Source organism: Talpa occidentalis, unplaced genomic scaffold, assembly GCF_014898055.3.
Source record: "Talpa occidentalis isolate TD23 unplaced genomic scaffold, MPIMG_talOcc4v2.1 talOcc4.13, whole genome shotgun sequence".
Classification (NCBI taxonomy): domain Eukaryota; kingdom Metazoa; phylum Chordata; class Mammalia; order Eulipotyphla; family Talpidae; genus Talpa; species Talpa occidentalis.
The window spans coordinates 60,025,008-60,041,558 of NW_023601322.1; the positions used below are offsets into that span (position 1 = coordinate 60,025,008).

Below are 16,551 nucleotides of genomic sequence, written 5' to 3' on the forward strand. Positions count from 1 at the left end.
TGTCCCTGAGGGGTTCAAGAGACACATGCTGGTCCATAGGGCTGAAAGGAACCTTGTGAGAGTGAGTCTCAGACAGCAGGATTTACGTGGTAGACAAGACACAGAGCATGGGAGCATCATTGGAAAGAAGTTTGCTGGTGGAAGTCACTGGCACATTTTCTGTGAATACATCTTTCACAGAAGACCCAGAGAATTTCCTCCACGGAACTTCCTGCTTTGCTGCCTCCAGCAACAGGAAGCTGATTACCTTCTAGAGGAATCTAAATGTTAGAAAATTCTAGTCCTCATACCGGACCAAAAACTGGGATCCCAGGAGTTTCCACGCATTGGGTCCAGATCTGCCCTTTGATTTCAAAAGACAAAATCCTATTCCTCCTTACCTGGCAGCACACTGGATATTAGAAAACAACTTTCGTTTTTTATGTCATTGTTTCCCAAAGTGTACTGAGCAGAGAAAAAAGTTTGCACGATGTTAATAGCTGCCCTCTACAAAACAAACATATCAAAACAAACAGACAAAAGCTCATAAACAGCTTTTTGTGGGCATGCTGGTTTAAACCAGGTCAATCAGGTATGTTTCCTGTAAGACTGCACAGAACTTTCTATGCTGCTGAATAGCATGGATGCCAAAATGGAAATACTGGGCGTGAAATTCTGCCTAATGTTTTGACCGCAGCACTTTGTTTTCTCCTCCCAGGATATCTTTTACTATTTTCCAGATACATTATTTAACAGTTTGGAAAATGTTTCCCTAGTAAATCTAGGTTCTTAACATCACTGTCTCCAAGGTAAAACCAGGCTCCTCCAAGTATTCATTTTGAGACCCAGTGTTGAGGCTCCCTGCTATCTCCACTCTCGTTCTCTGGTAGGGCTGGCCGTCAGATTGAAATATAGACTGTCCAGTTCAATCTGAATTTCAGGTAAACAACAGATACCTTTTTTTTTTTTTGGGATAACTATATTCCATACAACATTTAGAACATGCTTCAATGAAAAAGAATTCATTGCTTACCTGAGCTGCAAATTTAACCAAATGTCCTGTATATTTGTTTGCTGAATCTGTCAAGTCTAGAAGTTCTGTGAATGCTCCCCTTCCCTCGAAAAACATGATCTTCAGAACTGGATGCTGTAATCCAAAGCGGATCGGACAGAGACGATTGATAACCTTGGAAGCCACCACTGACTCTGCTTTTCTATGAGATGTTTTCAAAGGGAGGATAATCGAATCTTTATGGATTGTGAGAGCACAGTCTGAAGTTGACAGATACCAGATATCTTTGTGAGTCTACTGGCAAAGTCCAGAAGCCAATTTCCCATTCCTCATCGCTGTTCATAAGTATATTTAGGTTTCCCTGGTGTTAGTATTAGCTAACTCCATCCAAATGCCATTTATAATTCTTTTTTCATTGTTTGTCTTCTCCGTTATTCTACAAGAAACTAAAAAACAGTGTCCAGCCATGTCTATCATGTTTGTGGTTGTGCCCATGGTAGTGCATGCAGATTCTAGCATGAATAAGTGTTCAAAAACCTTGTGAATGAATGAATGAATTCATCACACAGTGCCTAGAAAGCTAAGTGCACCAGATAAGCTGACACTCAGAGAACAGATTGCCAAGGGGAGCGTTTCTCGTGGTTGGGATTTTCATCCAGCCCAGGCTTTCTCAGACCCATGGCATACTGTTCACCTGTGCTGAATGCAATTCAGTGGGAAGATGTGTGTACAAAACAAGAACATCTAATTGCTATGACTAAAATAAAACATCTCGACCAAACAAAAGCTGTTTTAAAGAAATTAAAATACTTCCCGGAGCCTGCAGTTCTTACTGAGGTGTGGACTTGGCCATTCAAAGCAGGCTGGACTGTGCCCAGTGGGTGTGGACTTAGGACAAATCACACTGGTCTTCCCACAGAGACATCCTGATCCAAGGGGAATTAGGAACGTGAACAAGGACTGTCTTAGTAGCACCCCGAGCTGCCAGGAGAGCAGGGATAGGAAGGAGGACACGATCCCCCATGGCTGTGACTCCGAGACCGCACAGCTGCTAAGTGCCAGCAAGAATCTGAGTGGCTAGGAACCTCTCGTTGTCCACAGAGCTGAGTGCTGCCTGTTCTCAGCAAGAGCTCAACTCATCTCGGGGGTTTGTCAGTATTGAAAGCATCTGGGGATTGTCCCTGGAGCAGGCAATGGCTTATCTGCTGCTTGGCAGCTGTGGCTTCAGTGCTGGGGAGTGTCAGGCCTGACTTTGCAAGATAAAATGTAGCAGAAAGCAGAGAAGTCCAGTGAGAGGAGCCCCAGGTGCTGGGAGGCCTGAAGAGTGTAGTAAAATGCATATTGTTTCCTGAATGTCATAGTGAAGACCTAAGTTCAAGAGGCGACCCTGCCAGGTGTTAGTACCAGGCTGTCTGGCAAGTCTTGTATCCTCAGTCTTTTTATCTGTGAAATGGGAACACAGTTGTGAGCTTAGATAAGATGGCAGAGATAAAAGCCTTTGGTAAACTGCCAAACGCTGAGTCAATATGAGGGACTGTGAGGCCCAGCGTCCCCCAAGCCTATTGCTCTGGTCTGCGGTCCTGATGAACCGGGCAGCTTGCTGCCAGGAGAGCGTAAAGAGCACCCTACTGGAAGAAAACAAGCAAAATGAAAAGAGCTTCAAATTACATTATCTAATTCCTTTTCATTATGGAAGAAAACATTTTCCAAGCACACATTTGAAAACATAAAATCTTAGTGGGTAGGCGTTTTTATCAAAACCACTGGGGAACATCTAGGCTCTAAAACATAAGCTCCGCAGGAGCTTTGGATCCTGCATGGCTGTTTCTCCTGAGCTCCCTGCAGCCTGCAGCTGGTCCTGCTCACGGTCCTTGCTGGCTTTGCTGGTAAACAGGAGCAGAATGTGCACAGTGGAGTTCTGGTACATGGGAGGGGAAGTAACGGGGGCTGTTGTGATGAATTACTTGCTACTTCCTTGTTGGGAGATGCTACACACCCTGCAGGAAATTTCACTAATGTGTAAATCTGTGTGTGCGTGTGATCACTGCAGCAAAATAAGGGACACAGTTAGCTTGCCTGGGAAGGGCTTTCCCTGCCAGGCACTCCTGTTTCTTTCCCCAGAGTCACATTGCACACACGACTTCAAGCCCCACCACAGTTCCCACCAGGATCTGCAAGCCTCTGGCCTCCTGTAGTTTCTTGTGTTTATTTCTTGGTATTGCCAACTCTATGCAAAGAGTACCCCAGGCGTGGAGCTGGACAGAGGCTCTGCTTACAACTCTGGGAGGGCACAAGGCAATCTTTATGCAACCCGACCTGCCCATCCACCCCTCCTTGTCCGGTGCCAAGAATAGTCAATGATCGTGTTCTGGAAGAAACTCCACCTTGTCACTGGGTGCTCTGAGCCAAGAGAAGGGGAAGAGGAGCTGAAGACACATGCGTGAGGCCAAGCCACAAAGCCCAAAGCTTCAGAGTTAGAGGGCCTGGGTCTGATACGCCACTTCCCAGCCCACGTCCCCAGGACTGGCTTCGGCCCGACACGCCCAGTAAGGAAGGGCTCACCCCATCCCAACGCCCACTGGATTTTATAGATACACCATGCATATGAGCATGCATGGGGGTGTTCAGAGAGGAAACCTGTGCAAGTGAATAGAGTAATCTCCCTTGGCCTGTGGTGTGGGGGTCACCATCCAAGGCCCCCAGGGGATGCCTGAAACCATGGAGAGTAAAGGACCCTCCATATTTTTTTTCCTATCCACACACACCTATGCCAAAGCATTACTACTACATTTGACACAGTAAGAGTTAGCAACAATAACTAAGATAGAACCAATATAACAATATATTGTACTAAAATTTGTATGTGGTTTCTCTTTGCCTCTCTCTCAAAATATCTTACTCTACATAATATTTTTGGACCAAAGTTGAAGGCAAGTAACTGAAACCACAGAAAATGAAACCTTGGCTGGGGGCAGGGCTAAAACACTTACATAGAAATACACATTTCTAAGAAAACACATACAGTGTACATATGAGCCTATGTAATAGTGCTCCTGTATAAGCGAGAAGATCATCAGAGATGGGGTCTCAAAACCCAAAACTACTGGAAACATACCAGTGGCTTTGAAAAGCAATTAGGATGAACACCTAAATTCACGAAGTGCCTGTAGCCCTGCCTGCCTGGGAGGCTCGCCCTGCACCCTGCCAACCCCCCTCTCTGCACCCCACCAGCCACTTTGACCTTTGCTTGGTCCTTCTGACATATGAGGTTTCTTTTATCACAGGACGTTTGCACCTGCTGTTCTCCCTGAGTGCATGTCCTTCCTTCTCTCTCTCTCATTAAAAATGACCTAGCCATCCTCAGCACAGAACTGAAACCTTCTTTCTCTACTGACCTCTCAAAATTAGTCAGATTTCCTCCTAACACCCTGGTCTCCACGACATCTACCACCATTGCAATTTTGCATGGATATTAAAATCTTCTGTTCCATGACCCAAACTCAGTAGGGGCAAAAATCAAGTGTTTTCTCACTGATCTTCCATACAGGATGGCCTCTGCGTACAATAGGAACTTAACTGACATGTATTGAGTCATGGGTGTGTGTCCTTAGCTAGGAGGAGGGGTAGCATCACTGTGGCCTAGTCCGAGGCCCTCTCTGCTCATAGATCAGGAGGTAACAGCACAAGAAGAAAAAGGATCTGATTACAGGGATAGACTCCTAGTCTAGTGCTCCTTCCTCCCCACCACCCTGCAGTGGGGTAAGTCAAATCCTGCCAAGTTCTACAGGAATCCATTTGCCTAAAGTATAGAAACCTGCCTACTTAGAAATCTGAGGGGAACCCACCCACCTGCAGAGAAGAGTGTGACTCACACGAATGCAGCAGGACCGCAAGAGCTTCATGGATTTAGGTGTTCATCCGAATTGCTTTTAAAGCCTCTGATATGTTTACAGCAGATTTGGGTTCTGAGACCCCGTCTCTAATGATCTGCTCATTCACACAGAACCCTTGTTACATAGGCTTATATATACACTTGTGTGTGTTATCTTAGAAATGTATATTTCTGCGTAATCACAGGTATATGGCCTTAGCTAGGAAGAGAGGTCTGCATGGGAACCTGTGTGCACAGCCCCTGGGGGACAATGACACAAAAGCGTGCTTAGGAATTGCCATGTGTCTTTATCTTTAGGTTTGAGCATACCTGGGTCTCAGCTGCGTGTGCATGTTCAGAGGACAGGCGTCCATCTAGCTATGGAAATGTGTGTGTGTCCATACGGGTGTTGGCACCGATGTCAAGTCTGAGTGTGTGTTTATTTGAGTGTGTGCGTCTGTGGAGGTGTATGCATAAGTGTGAGTCACACTTCTCTGCAGGTGGGTGGGTTCCCCTCAGATTTCTAAGTAGGCAGGTTTATATACATTAAGCAAATGGATTCCTATAGGTCTAGCATGATTTGACTTACCCCGCTGCAGGGTGGTAGGGAGGAAGGAGCACTGGACTAGGAGTCTATCCCTGTAATCAGATCCTTTTTCTTCTTGTGCTGTTACCTCCTGATCTACGAGCAGAGGGCCTGGGACTAGACCACAGTGATGCTCCTCGGGCCGTCACTGTGTGGGAGCCATGGAGTGGCAAAGCGCATGTAAAATTAAGAACATATTTGCTCAAAGCATTTTATCACGTTCCTCTTTTTCAGCAATGTTTAGTTAATAAATTGCTTTCATCTACACTGTTCCATTTGACAGCAAAGGAAAATCAGGCTTTGACAGAATTATTATTATTTTTAAAAAGATTTATTTTACTTATCTATGCATACAAGAACTGGGGTGTCAGTCAGAGCTGCAGGGGTGGGGGGTGAGAAGAATTACCAGAGACAGAGTGGGGAGCAGAACAGGCAGATCTACTGAAATATGCTGCTGAGGGGAGCAGCAGACAAGGCAGACGAGGTCTGCTGTGCCATGTGGGTTAGTTCCCTGACTGGGAAACTAACTGTAGTGGTTGGTGGTAGCTTGATAGTGCTGAAACTTAACCTCTGCACCATCAGGGAGGCCCTGACAGATTTTAGTGAATACAAGCAGCTGCACGAGATCCTTTTTTACATGCCCATATCTTGTGCTGTTGAGTGGGCAGGATGGGGAGGGGACACTGCACGATATCCAGGTCCCTGGATTGCTGTCCTCAGAGCACCTGCTTCGTAGTTCTCAGGAATATTTTTTTCTTGGAAGTTCCTCCAAATCATTTTGGGGCTCTGTATGGTTTGGGAGCTACTGCAATAAAATAATGTGAAGCAACTCGCTAAAGTGATGCCACAAACCTAGCATCTAAGGGCTACTCAGCCCTTTGAGTTTGGCCCTGCAGTTCCCTTGGGCTGAGGATGCTGGAGGAACATTTAGATTTATAGAGACACTGAGAACTGAAACAAGAGGAAGCCTGAGCAGACGGGCTTATTGTTGCAACACATATGGTAAGAACCATGAGTACCTCCCCAGCAAAACAAAACAAGAAGAACTTGCCAACAGATAGTCTGCAATACTTAGAGACACCTCATAGGGTTTTGGCAATGGCATTACTTTGTAATATATAATTTGCAGGCGTTCTTAGCAAATAAGATTTTTATAAAGAGCAAAACTACACAGTGGAACAGAGACAGAATTGGGAAAGGGAACTTCTGAGACAAAAGAGATTGTGACTTGTGGATACCAGGTCTTAGGTTGCAAAACCAATATGGTGTCACTGAAAAGGAAACAGGACTTTTCTAGCACTCGACTTTGGCTTTGACATGGGTTTTCTTTTCCTGGATAAATGAAGACATCTGGAAAACTCCAGCACTAGAAAAATGAATGATACACACCAGAAGAGTTGGCCCTGTCCTGGTCCCTGCACCACCTTGCTGCTCACCCCAGGCCCCATTTTTGAGCCTGGGTTTCTCTGCACATTAAGGGATCATGGGCTGGCTCCCTGCATGTCCCACCCTGTTAGTCTTTAATGTAAAGCCTCAGGTGCTGACACAGACCTGGACAGAGAAGTGGGAAGAGCATGCTATTTATAAACGTCAAGGGCTTTCTGACGGGAAAATAGTGATTTGACTCAGAACAAACCCATGTGCTGTTCGCAGGCACCCTCCTCAGCCTCCTACCTGGCAGCAGAAGCCACTCAAACTGTGCCTGAAGGTTGGTGAATATGGTGCAGGATGCCAGTCTCCGTGCAATCTGGCTTCCTGGTTCATACCCAGCCACATCCTACCTAGATTGCCTTTAGTTCCAAGGCTCAGAAATTAATTGGGTCTCTGAAAAGAATCCCCCCCCCCAAAATGCATCTATTAAAACTTCCATCTCATCATCATCTCTCTCCTTCTCTCTTTCCTGCTCTCCAATAGAGGAAAGATCACCTACCTTCCTGGCAAAGTACCAGGCTCTGCTCCAGAACATCTAGGTGTTAGTTACTCCAGTGCATTGTGTGATCTTGAGCAACTAAGTTAACCCCTTTGAGCTCAGTTTTCTTATTTACAAAGTGGGGGTGGGAGGTCAAACATAAATAGCTACTGGTTTGCAGGGTTGCTGTAGTAGATGAGATTTTGGATGAAAACTGCTAAATGCAACGCCTCTTTCCTAGTACTCACGCTGTAGCTATCAGCCATTATTGTCACAAGAGGTGCTCTATGCAACAGAAACCTGCGGTGGCCCTGTTCAAACAGTAGGCTTTGGTCACTATAGAACTTGAATGGAGTTATTTTAACACAAGTCAACAGACTCAGTCAGAGGTGTTCAACAACGCCAAACAACCCTGTCCTGGGAGTGTGCCGGTTAGTCGCCCGTGTCCTCAAAGCAGATTGGAGCCCAGGTGCAGAAAACATGCCTTTGAAAAGATGAGCATAAATGCATCCTTTTTGTACACTAGCAGGGAGGACGGAAATGGGAGAACATTCTGTTTAATTTACAAAATTTCTATCTCCGTAACCTTGTTCCTCAAGATGCAGTCCATGGAAAACTTGCATTGGAAAATTCTGTGGGAACCTGCTAAAATGCAGACTCCTGGGCTCCAGCTCACATCTCCCACTCCAGATGCTTGGAGAGTGATACTTTTTTTGTGCCCCTAAAGTTTGAAAACTGCTGAGCACTGCATATTGCCTGGCCAATGGACCTGTAGAAGTTATGGTATCTGGATGATATTATCCAGAAAATACCTTCAAAGCCATATTTGGAAAAGTATTACCAGTGTGTCCAAAATCATCTAACTTATCTAATTCTATTTTATTCATATTTTAAAATATAAAGATACATTGTATATTCATGGTTAGTACCAAAACCTGAAGCCTATATGTACCACATTGAATAATGATTCTTCTAGACAGTAACATTACATGTGATTTATCTCAGTTGGTGCTTTCATATATTGTTTAATGTTTTATAAGCACCTATTTTTTTGTTGCCAAGAAGAAAATGTGCTTTTAAAATAAAAGCAAGGCAGATAGATGGATGGCACAAAAGACTTTGTAAGACCTTATGAAATTATAGAGAAAAACAGGAAGAGCAGACTCATATAAGTCAAACAATGTCTTTTTAGAGATAATGAAACAGGTCTACAGAAGGACATCCCCGACTTGGCCGCCAGTCCCTCTGTGGATGAGTATAAATGAGTATAAATGGAGACCCTGGTCTCCAGCGCTCAGTCCAGAGCACTTTGAAAGTGGTCCTGTGGCCAGGACCTGCCTCCCTTCCTTCCTGTAGCCCTTGAGGATGACTGAAAGACCACAGGAAGAACAGCGATTCCAAGGGTGGAGAAGGATGTAATAGCCTTTGCAGAGAGGACTTTGCAGCTCTCTTATCCTCTCTCTGGGAGTTACTAGGTCATTTGCAAAAGGCATGGGAAGAACAGCTGATGAAAAGGTCTAATAGTTTGGAAAAGTGCTTAACCTTATTGCTCTATTTCTGGATTTTCCCCCACGGCCAAAGACTGTTGAGATCTTGATTTCCCCCGGAGGGTTCCCATTTAGGAATGCAGTGAAACCTCTGAAATCCAGAGGAATTGGGGAGAAGGCCAGCTGGAATTAGGGAACGTCCAAATTCTTTTTAAGAACATCCACATCCATTGTTTTCAAAGACATAGACTCACAGATGTGGAAGGAGCTTAGTCCAGCTCCTCCTTGGTGCAAGAACCCCTTGTCCTTCAACCTGCACTGGGCTTTATTTGGGTGTCTCTTGAATGCTTCCCATGACAGGAGGCTCACTGTTCTGACAGGAAACTTCATTCACTTTCAGAAAAGTTTTCCTTCACCTGAGCTGGAATCTACCTTCCTGTAACGGTTCGGATTGCTTTTCAGTATTCCTATAGGACAGATGTGTGGCTTTTACCTCAGTGCTCCTTAAATATCTGGGCAGTTATCATGCACCGACTAGCTCTTCTTCACAGCATCCTCCTTCTGCACACTGACCACCCAGAATATCCAACTGTTATTTATATAACAAATGTCATCAACTCCAATTAGAAATATAAACTGCTGTTTCTAATTAGTCTCTAAATTAATGGCTACATAAATTCAGAGCTGAGCAGAGCTAAGTGACCAATTGCCCTGGTCTCATTACTGTACAGATGGCGAACAAACTGAGATCCACAGAGGAAAACTGCTTCATCCAACTTGAAAAGGGAGAGAGGGAGAGAGGTCAGCCTAGTTGCATGAATATTCCAATCAAGAACACCTGACATCTCATTTTGCCTCCATTATTACCAAGACACAGTATTTCTAAAGTTCCTGAAAAGTTTTTACTCTAAGATATTTACAAGATTACTCCTTCAAATTACGTTTGCAGGGTTAGCAAAGTAGGGATGAGGACGGAGCTGAATTTAGAGGAGGTTACACTGTCACTGAAAAGTACCCTTCAAAATATGAATCCTGCTTGCCCTCTACTGTCAAAAGATCATCTCTCTTTCCCCGGGATGCAAGCTCAAAAGGGGTTGCACATCTACAGGACACCGAGGCTGTTAAAATTTTCTTCAGGCTCCGCTCCCTACTCAATTGAAGAGAACTTCCCAACTTGGGGAGAGAAAATGCATTTGCCAGGATGCCATTTCTGCTCCACCCTGCTGTGCTGGTTTTAAGGTTTCAGATCCTCTTTTCAATTTGGCCTGCTTCTCTGATGCAAAGACAAAGCAGAGACTGAGAGCAGCCACCAGGCACTTCAGTGATTGGTTTCCTGCCCCAGTCCCCAGTAATGCTACAGTCACATGCTCCGACGGGAACATTCCTCCTGCTCCCACCCACAGCAATCGCCCTCTTCTCTCAACAAGGTATTGCATTTCCAGTTCTTACACTTGTCCTGGCATGGTTTATAAGCTGCCTGTGCTGCTTCCTGGTTTGCCTGGGTGCTAGGCTCCATGGGTGCTGGGCTCACAGGGACCTGGGTTCCATTCTTAGGCCTGCTGCTAGGCATGGTGTGGCCTCCGAGAGTCACTTAGCCTTTCCTAACATCATGTCCTTGTTGCTAGAAGACAATTAAATGGCCTACACTTCAGGATGTTAAGATGACATAATGCCTAAAAGGCATCTAGCACAGCGCCTAATATTTAGTAAGATTCCATAAACGGTATCTGCATAAATTATACTTTATACTTATAATAGTATTGTATTATTAGCAATTACATTTATACTCACAGTAGTAATTATTGCTCATCTGTATATTAATATTGTGCTCCTGAAGGCAGAGATGGAGGCCTATATTTTGCTTATACTGCACACAGTAGGTGCTCCATAAATACTGCCTGTTGATTCCTGTGTAGGCTTCTTTCCACAGAAGGTTCACCCCTGGAAACATTCTAAGCCTGACTACCAGCAGTTCCTATTCCAGCTCCCCTTTCCCCAGATTCCTTCCCCCGTAATGATCTCAGCAGGACCCACCCGGTCCTGCCCCCCACACCTGTCAGCTTGCATCTCAGGATAAGGTTTCCATGTCACAAGTCGGAGAACTTGCTGTCCAGGCAAAGAAAACTTTATGAGGATGATTCCAACACAAACCTTATATAACCAGCCTGGCGGCAAGCAGGCACGGAGGGACACCGACAATGTCTGACAATGCCCGCTTCAAAAAGAAGCAAAGCAAAACCAGAGGGGGTAAAGCAATGGATTGAGCTATGCCTAAAATGCTCTTTCTGGACAAGCCTCAGAAAACCGATCAAAGTCCTCCTATTTAAAATTCTCCCAGAGGAACACAAATATGGCTAACCACCCTGTAGCTGGGAATCTGAGTGAACATTTACAGCTGAAATTTTAGCTGAAATTACACTGGATTACTCTCTAACCACACGCATACACATATATGTTTATATATATAAAGTATATGTATATATACACACACTTTTTTGTATATATATTGTGCAAACATATGTGTATGTGTATATATATATTTGCACAACATATATACAAAGTTGTTTATTAATAATATTTTTCTCTGGAACTTACATATGATGGCAGAAATATTTCCTTTTTTTAATTTTTGAATTAAGACTGAAATTTCTACCTGACAGAGCCTTGATGTTCCTACTGGTTCCTCTCTCCCAACTTTCAGTTCTCTCTCCTGATTTCCCTGGATGCCGAGGTTACCCTAGTAGATGCTTGCTGAGTGAAAGAACAATTCTTTCTCTAGTCCCTACTGTAGTTTATTTGTTCATTGCCTGAATTTGGTGTTCAGGTCCCAAAAGCAGTAAAAAAAAAAAAAAAAAAAATCACTGAAATTAATTGGTTGTGTCACAGCCCTGAGAAAAGCTTCCCCAGTGCAGGTGAGGGCAGATTCAGTGACAATGTGGTGGAGAGAATATATCCATTCCTGGAATGACCGTGGCTTCCTGGCCGTAGTCCCGTCTCTGGCATCCTTGGCTTCTTACCTTGGGCAGATCCTTCCCCTCTCAAACTTTTTGGTTTCTTTGGATGTCAAACGCTTTCTATGGGCTCTGTCAGGTCCAGATCCCCTTGAGGCTACGAGGAGCATGAAGATGAGCTGTAGAAGCTGCCTGCATTTCTGGGTGTGGAGCCCAGAGAGAGAAGGAGAATGTGACAATACGTATGAAAGCCCTTGGAGAAAAGTAAAAGTGCCGAGGGGTACTCGCTCTCCACCGGATACCACTGTCCACACAACCTGGCGCCTTGCCCCCCATAGCCTTGTGCCTGCTCCGGACACCCCATCACTGAGCTGCAGGAAGCAGAGGAGGCCAAGGCTTTGCTGGTTAGGGGCCTTGGCTGGGACAGAAGGGGAGAGAGCAATGGAGTGAGCCTCAGAAGCCAGTGAAACGGCAATGAACCCCGCGGGCTGATCCTCTCCAGGCTGGCCTTGCCAAACCTGGGCCAAGCTCTGGCTCCAACATACAAGGCAAAAATAGAAAGGGGGTGGGAGAAGAAATGTGTTTACTTTTGAGATTTTCCCTCATGTGCCTCTTAACAGTATTATAATCTCTCCACAAACAGACAGTAACGACTTACAGGTCTCGTCTCCATTGATAAACCCTCCCAAACAACTCAGGCTTCACGGTTAGTATCTGGGCAGCTGGAAGGGACGCGTGGAAGGTGGCAGGACCAGCTGGAAGGAACACTGGCCTGGAGTCTCTGAACTGGGTGGACAGTGACAGACCTTCCTTTTCTGAGGTTTTGCACAATCAGGGTTTCATTAGACAGAATCTAAAAATCTATTTCAATTTTTGAAGTTTCTGTCTGCGGTTCTCAGTCAAGGGCAATTTCCCTGCTCAAGGGGGGCATCTGACAATATCTGGAGACATTTTTAGTTGTCACGACTCAGGGGTCCTCCTAGCATCTGACAACACACACGACAGACCCCAGCACAGAGACTCATCAAAGCCAAAACACTAATAGTGCTGAGGCTGAGACTTCTCGGTTTATACTCAAGTGCCCAGAGTCCAAGAGGGGGAGACAGGGACAGAAGCAAAGCAAGAGGAGGGGCTAAGCCCTGGTTTCTAGGTCACGAAGTATTCATCAGTTAAGTGTTTTCTAGCTTTTCTTCCTGTGACTGGTGCCCTTTGATTTTCCCTTGAATTTACGGAGCTATGTTTGAGCAGCGTTTTTCATGAAAACGTCTTTCTTATCAAAAACGTCAAGCCCCGTGTAGCACAGAGATCTCCCCAATAAGGCCCGGCACAGATACAAATAGAAGCAGCTCTGAAACAAGTAGAACTGGAAGGTGGGTGGTGGGGGTGCTTGGAGGGACAAAACAGATGCCCTTAACTCGGTTTCTATGAGTCAGTGTTTCTGATGTAACAGCACACAATAATAACCGTAGGACGAGCGAGACAGCTATGCTGAGAGCAGGCAGAGCTGACTTGGAGCACTAGCGTCAGGAGACAACAGGTCTGCAGCGGCAGATCCAAAGGCAAATGAGAGGGTTAAGCAATAGGAGCATGTCACTCCCGGGTCATTCCTGTATTAAGTCACTGGGCAGTGATTACAAATAGTTACCTGTGGTTTCCAGTGGGGGAGGCAGCCACACGCTAGTCAAGGGGTTTTGGAGAAACAGGTGCAATGAAGTCATGGTCAAACAATTTATTTACTGTAAACCTTAGACTTTGCTCAGGAAAACAACTGAAGCTGCCCCTCAAATCCCTGCCTACAACACCCCAGTTGAGCAAATAAGAGGAGCGGGGAGAGTCCGTGTTCACAGCAGAAAGGTCCAAGATACTCGAGACCCTTGAGTCCAAGGATGCAGGAAGGAACGCCTCCTTCAGATACAAATTACCAGCAGCATTATATTACTCCTAATACTTGACCAATGAGGTAGATACACGGAAAAGTCATCACAACACAGCAGCTCCAGGTCCTCTGGGACTGAAGCCCTTCAGACATAAACTTACAAGTCCCATGCAGAGAGGAACTGAACTATACAAGAAACAAGTAATCACTCAAATACATTTTCTCTTTTTTACAGCTTAAAAAAATAAAAAAACGGGCAGAAGGGGGTCTTTCCTCCTGCATACCTCTATACAAGTTTATTCTAAATTTATTACACTCAAGTTAAATAGTCTGTTTAGTGTTTGGCTGGGAGGGGGAGTCTTAGAAAGTAGCAAAGTCGCACTAGAGCAGCGAGTCATTTGTACTACAGTTCCTCCCTTGGGAATCAATGCTATCACTAGGCACAGTACCTTGCCGGCTCACAAGGTCTTCTGTGCCCCGGGGGTCCTCACAAAGCAGTCTGCAGTCTTTCTCCTGCCCCAGGTGGTATCCGCCCTGCTCTCCGGTGAAGTCAGTTCGGCCGTTGCTGTTGTTGGAGTAGCCATTCCCACAGTCCTTGAGAGAAGACCTGCGCAGGCACAGAAGCTCCTGGAAGGCAATCCTGAAATCCGGGCTGCGACAGTAGATGAGGGGATTGAACGCCGAGTTGACGTAGCCCACCCAGTTCAGGAGGATGTAAACTTCCTTGCGGATGAGGTTGTCCTGGATCACGTGCACGATGTTGACGATGAAGAAGGGCAGCCAGCACAGGGTGAAAGTGCCCATGATGATGCCCAAAGTCTTGAGGGCTTTGTGCTCCTTCAAGCAGAACTTGGAGGCCCTGCGGTGTCCATGCCCGCTCCGTCCATCCTGCTCCACTTGGCTGAGGTTTTGGGCATGGAAGCGGCCCTCCGATCTGTCGATCTTCTGGAGCTGCCTTTTGGCCACCTGGAAGACCCTGGAGTACACGAAGACCATGACCACCAGGGGCAAGTAGAAGGACACGATAGAGGAAGCAATGGCATAGGCCTGGTTCGTGAAGAAGTCACAGCAGGTCTCCCTGTGGTAGCAGTCGGTGGCTTCCTTGTGGGTGGCCCGGTACCAGTGCATCTGGATGGGTAAGAAGGAGGTAAGGCCCGATACGATCCACACCATCAAGATGACCACTCGAGCCTTATTCTTGGTCAACAGGCTCTGGTACTTGAAGGGTGATGTGATGGCAAAGTAACGATCCACGGCGATGACGCACAGGGTCTCGATGCTGGCCGTGACGCACAACACGTCAATGGAAGTCCAAAACTCGCACCAGAAGTTGCCAAAAGTCCACATTTTCATGAGGATGTGGCAGGCCCCAAAAGGTACCACCGCCAGGCCCATGACCAGGTCAGCACAGGCTAGGGAGGTGATGAAGTAGTTGGTGACCGTCTGCAGACGCTCGAACTTGGCGATGGCTGTGATGACCAGCACGTTTCCAAACACGATGGCCAGGACGATGAGCGACATGAGAATGCCCATGCCCACCACCCACGCCTCGTCCCGTTCCTGCGTGACATTTTGGTCCGTCGCGTTGCTGTGGTTGAGCGTCAGCAAGGGGAGGCTGTGGTTCCCCGGCTGCCCCATGGTGCGCAGGCTGGCAGGTGAGCGCGCCGACAGCGGGCTCCTGGCCGCGCCTCAGCGGACTGACCTCCCGCGGGGCGCTGCGGACAGCGAGCGGGCGCCTGGAAGCCTCATTCAGCCGCCGTGGGGTGGGTGTGGTGGGGGCGCGTCCTGCAAACTCAGCTTGCGGGTTGCGCTGAGCTCGCGGTGACTGTCAGTCCCGTCTTGCGCTCTGGAGAAGCTGACTCGGAGTGCGCGCCGCCCGTTATGTGCACAGGACTTTTGGGGCACTGCCCTCTCGGTGACGCGCTGGAACTTTCCTCCAATAGCGCGCGGGCAGCCCCAAAGGGAAGAGGCCCCCACCCCTTCCCGCCCCTTCCCTGCCCCCGCCCGCCCCCTCCAGGGGCTGGCCGGGGCGGGGCCCAGCTACTCCCCAGCGGGCGGGCCGCCACTCCCTCCCAGCTACCCTGGCCGGCCCTGGAGCTGAAGCGGGGGCTGCCTTGCTCACCCGCCAACTCGGGAGCCGCTTTTGGCTCTCGACGGCTGCTACCTGTCTGCCCGGGGTTCCTGTGCGACCTGATGTCTCAGGGCAAAGGGCTTCGCACCGCGCTTCCCCGCGTGAGGAGAAGAGGCGAGAGGGCCCACCGAGACACGCACGTACAGGCACACGTGCACCCCGACAGACATGCTCAGACTTATAGGGAACCGCAGCCACTGACTGACACACCCGTCCAGCGCAGCTACCAGCTCCCCCGCGCGCGCACACGAGCCTGCAGGCACAAAGTCACCCCTGTTCAACACAGAGACGCGGCCCGAAACAAACACAGAAGCAGAAGTCAGCCACACAAAAACGCTCCCTTGGACGCCGGCTGAGCGCCACTGACACAGAAGCCCACGTCCAGGTACTCCACACCTCTCACCCAGGCACCCAGATCTGATCTCTCCTCCCCGAGCGCCCCCCTCCCACCCCCTACACACGCGGACACCAACACAAGGCATATTCCCTTTCAAACATTTGGCAAGACCACAGGAGGTGACTTCAACAGCTGCCGATTTCCTCAGCATACTCTCTGCAAGTACTTTTGGTGCCCTCCTTGGGAATTTGCAGGCATTGAGACACAGAATTTTACCCTTTTGTTTTCGTTCAGAGCTGGGATATGCATGTAGGTTTGGGGAGCATGGGAGAAAATTGTATGTTTTAATTTTTAATTCTTAGAAATGTGGCATCGGACCCTCATCATGTGGTGGAATGAAAATGTATTGAAA

General features: G+C 47.2%; 1 protein-coding gene across 1 annotated transcript; it reads right to left on the minus strand.

Annotated features, from left to right (window-relative positions):
* Positions 1-13,510: 13,510 nt before the first annotated feature.
* ADRB2 (adrenoceptor beta 2) lies at positions 13,511-15,540 on the minus strand. Its single transcript, XM_037508207.2, has one exon. It carries the CDS (start codon positions 15,307-15,309, stop codon positions 14,053-14,055), a length of 1,257 nt encoding a protein of 418 aa, XP_037364104.1. The 5' UTR covers positions 15,310-15,540; the 3' UTR covers positions 13,511-14,052.
* Positions 15,541-16,551: the final 1,011 nt, after the last annotated feature.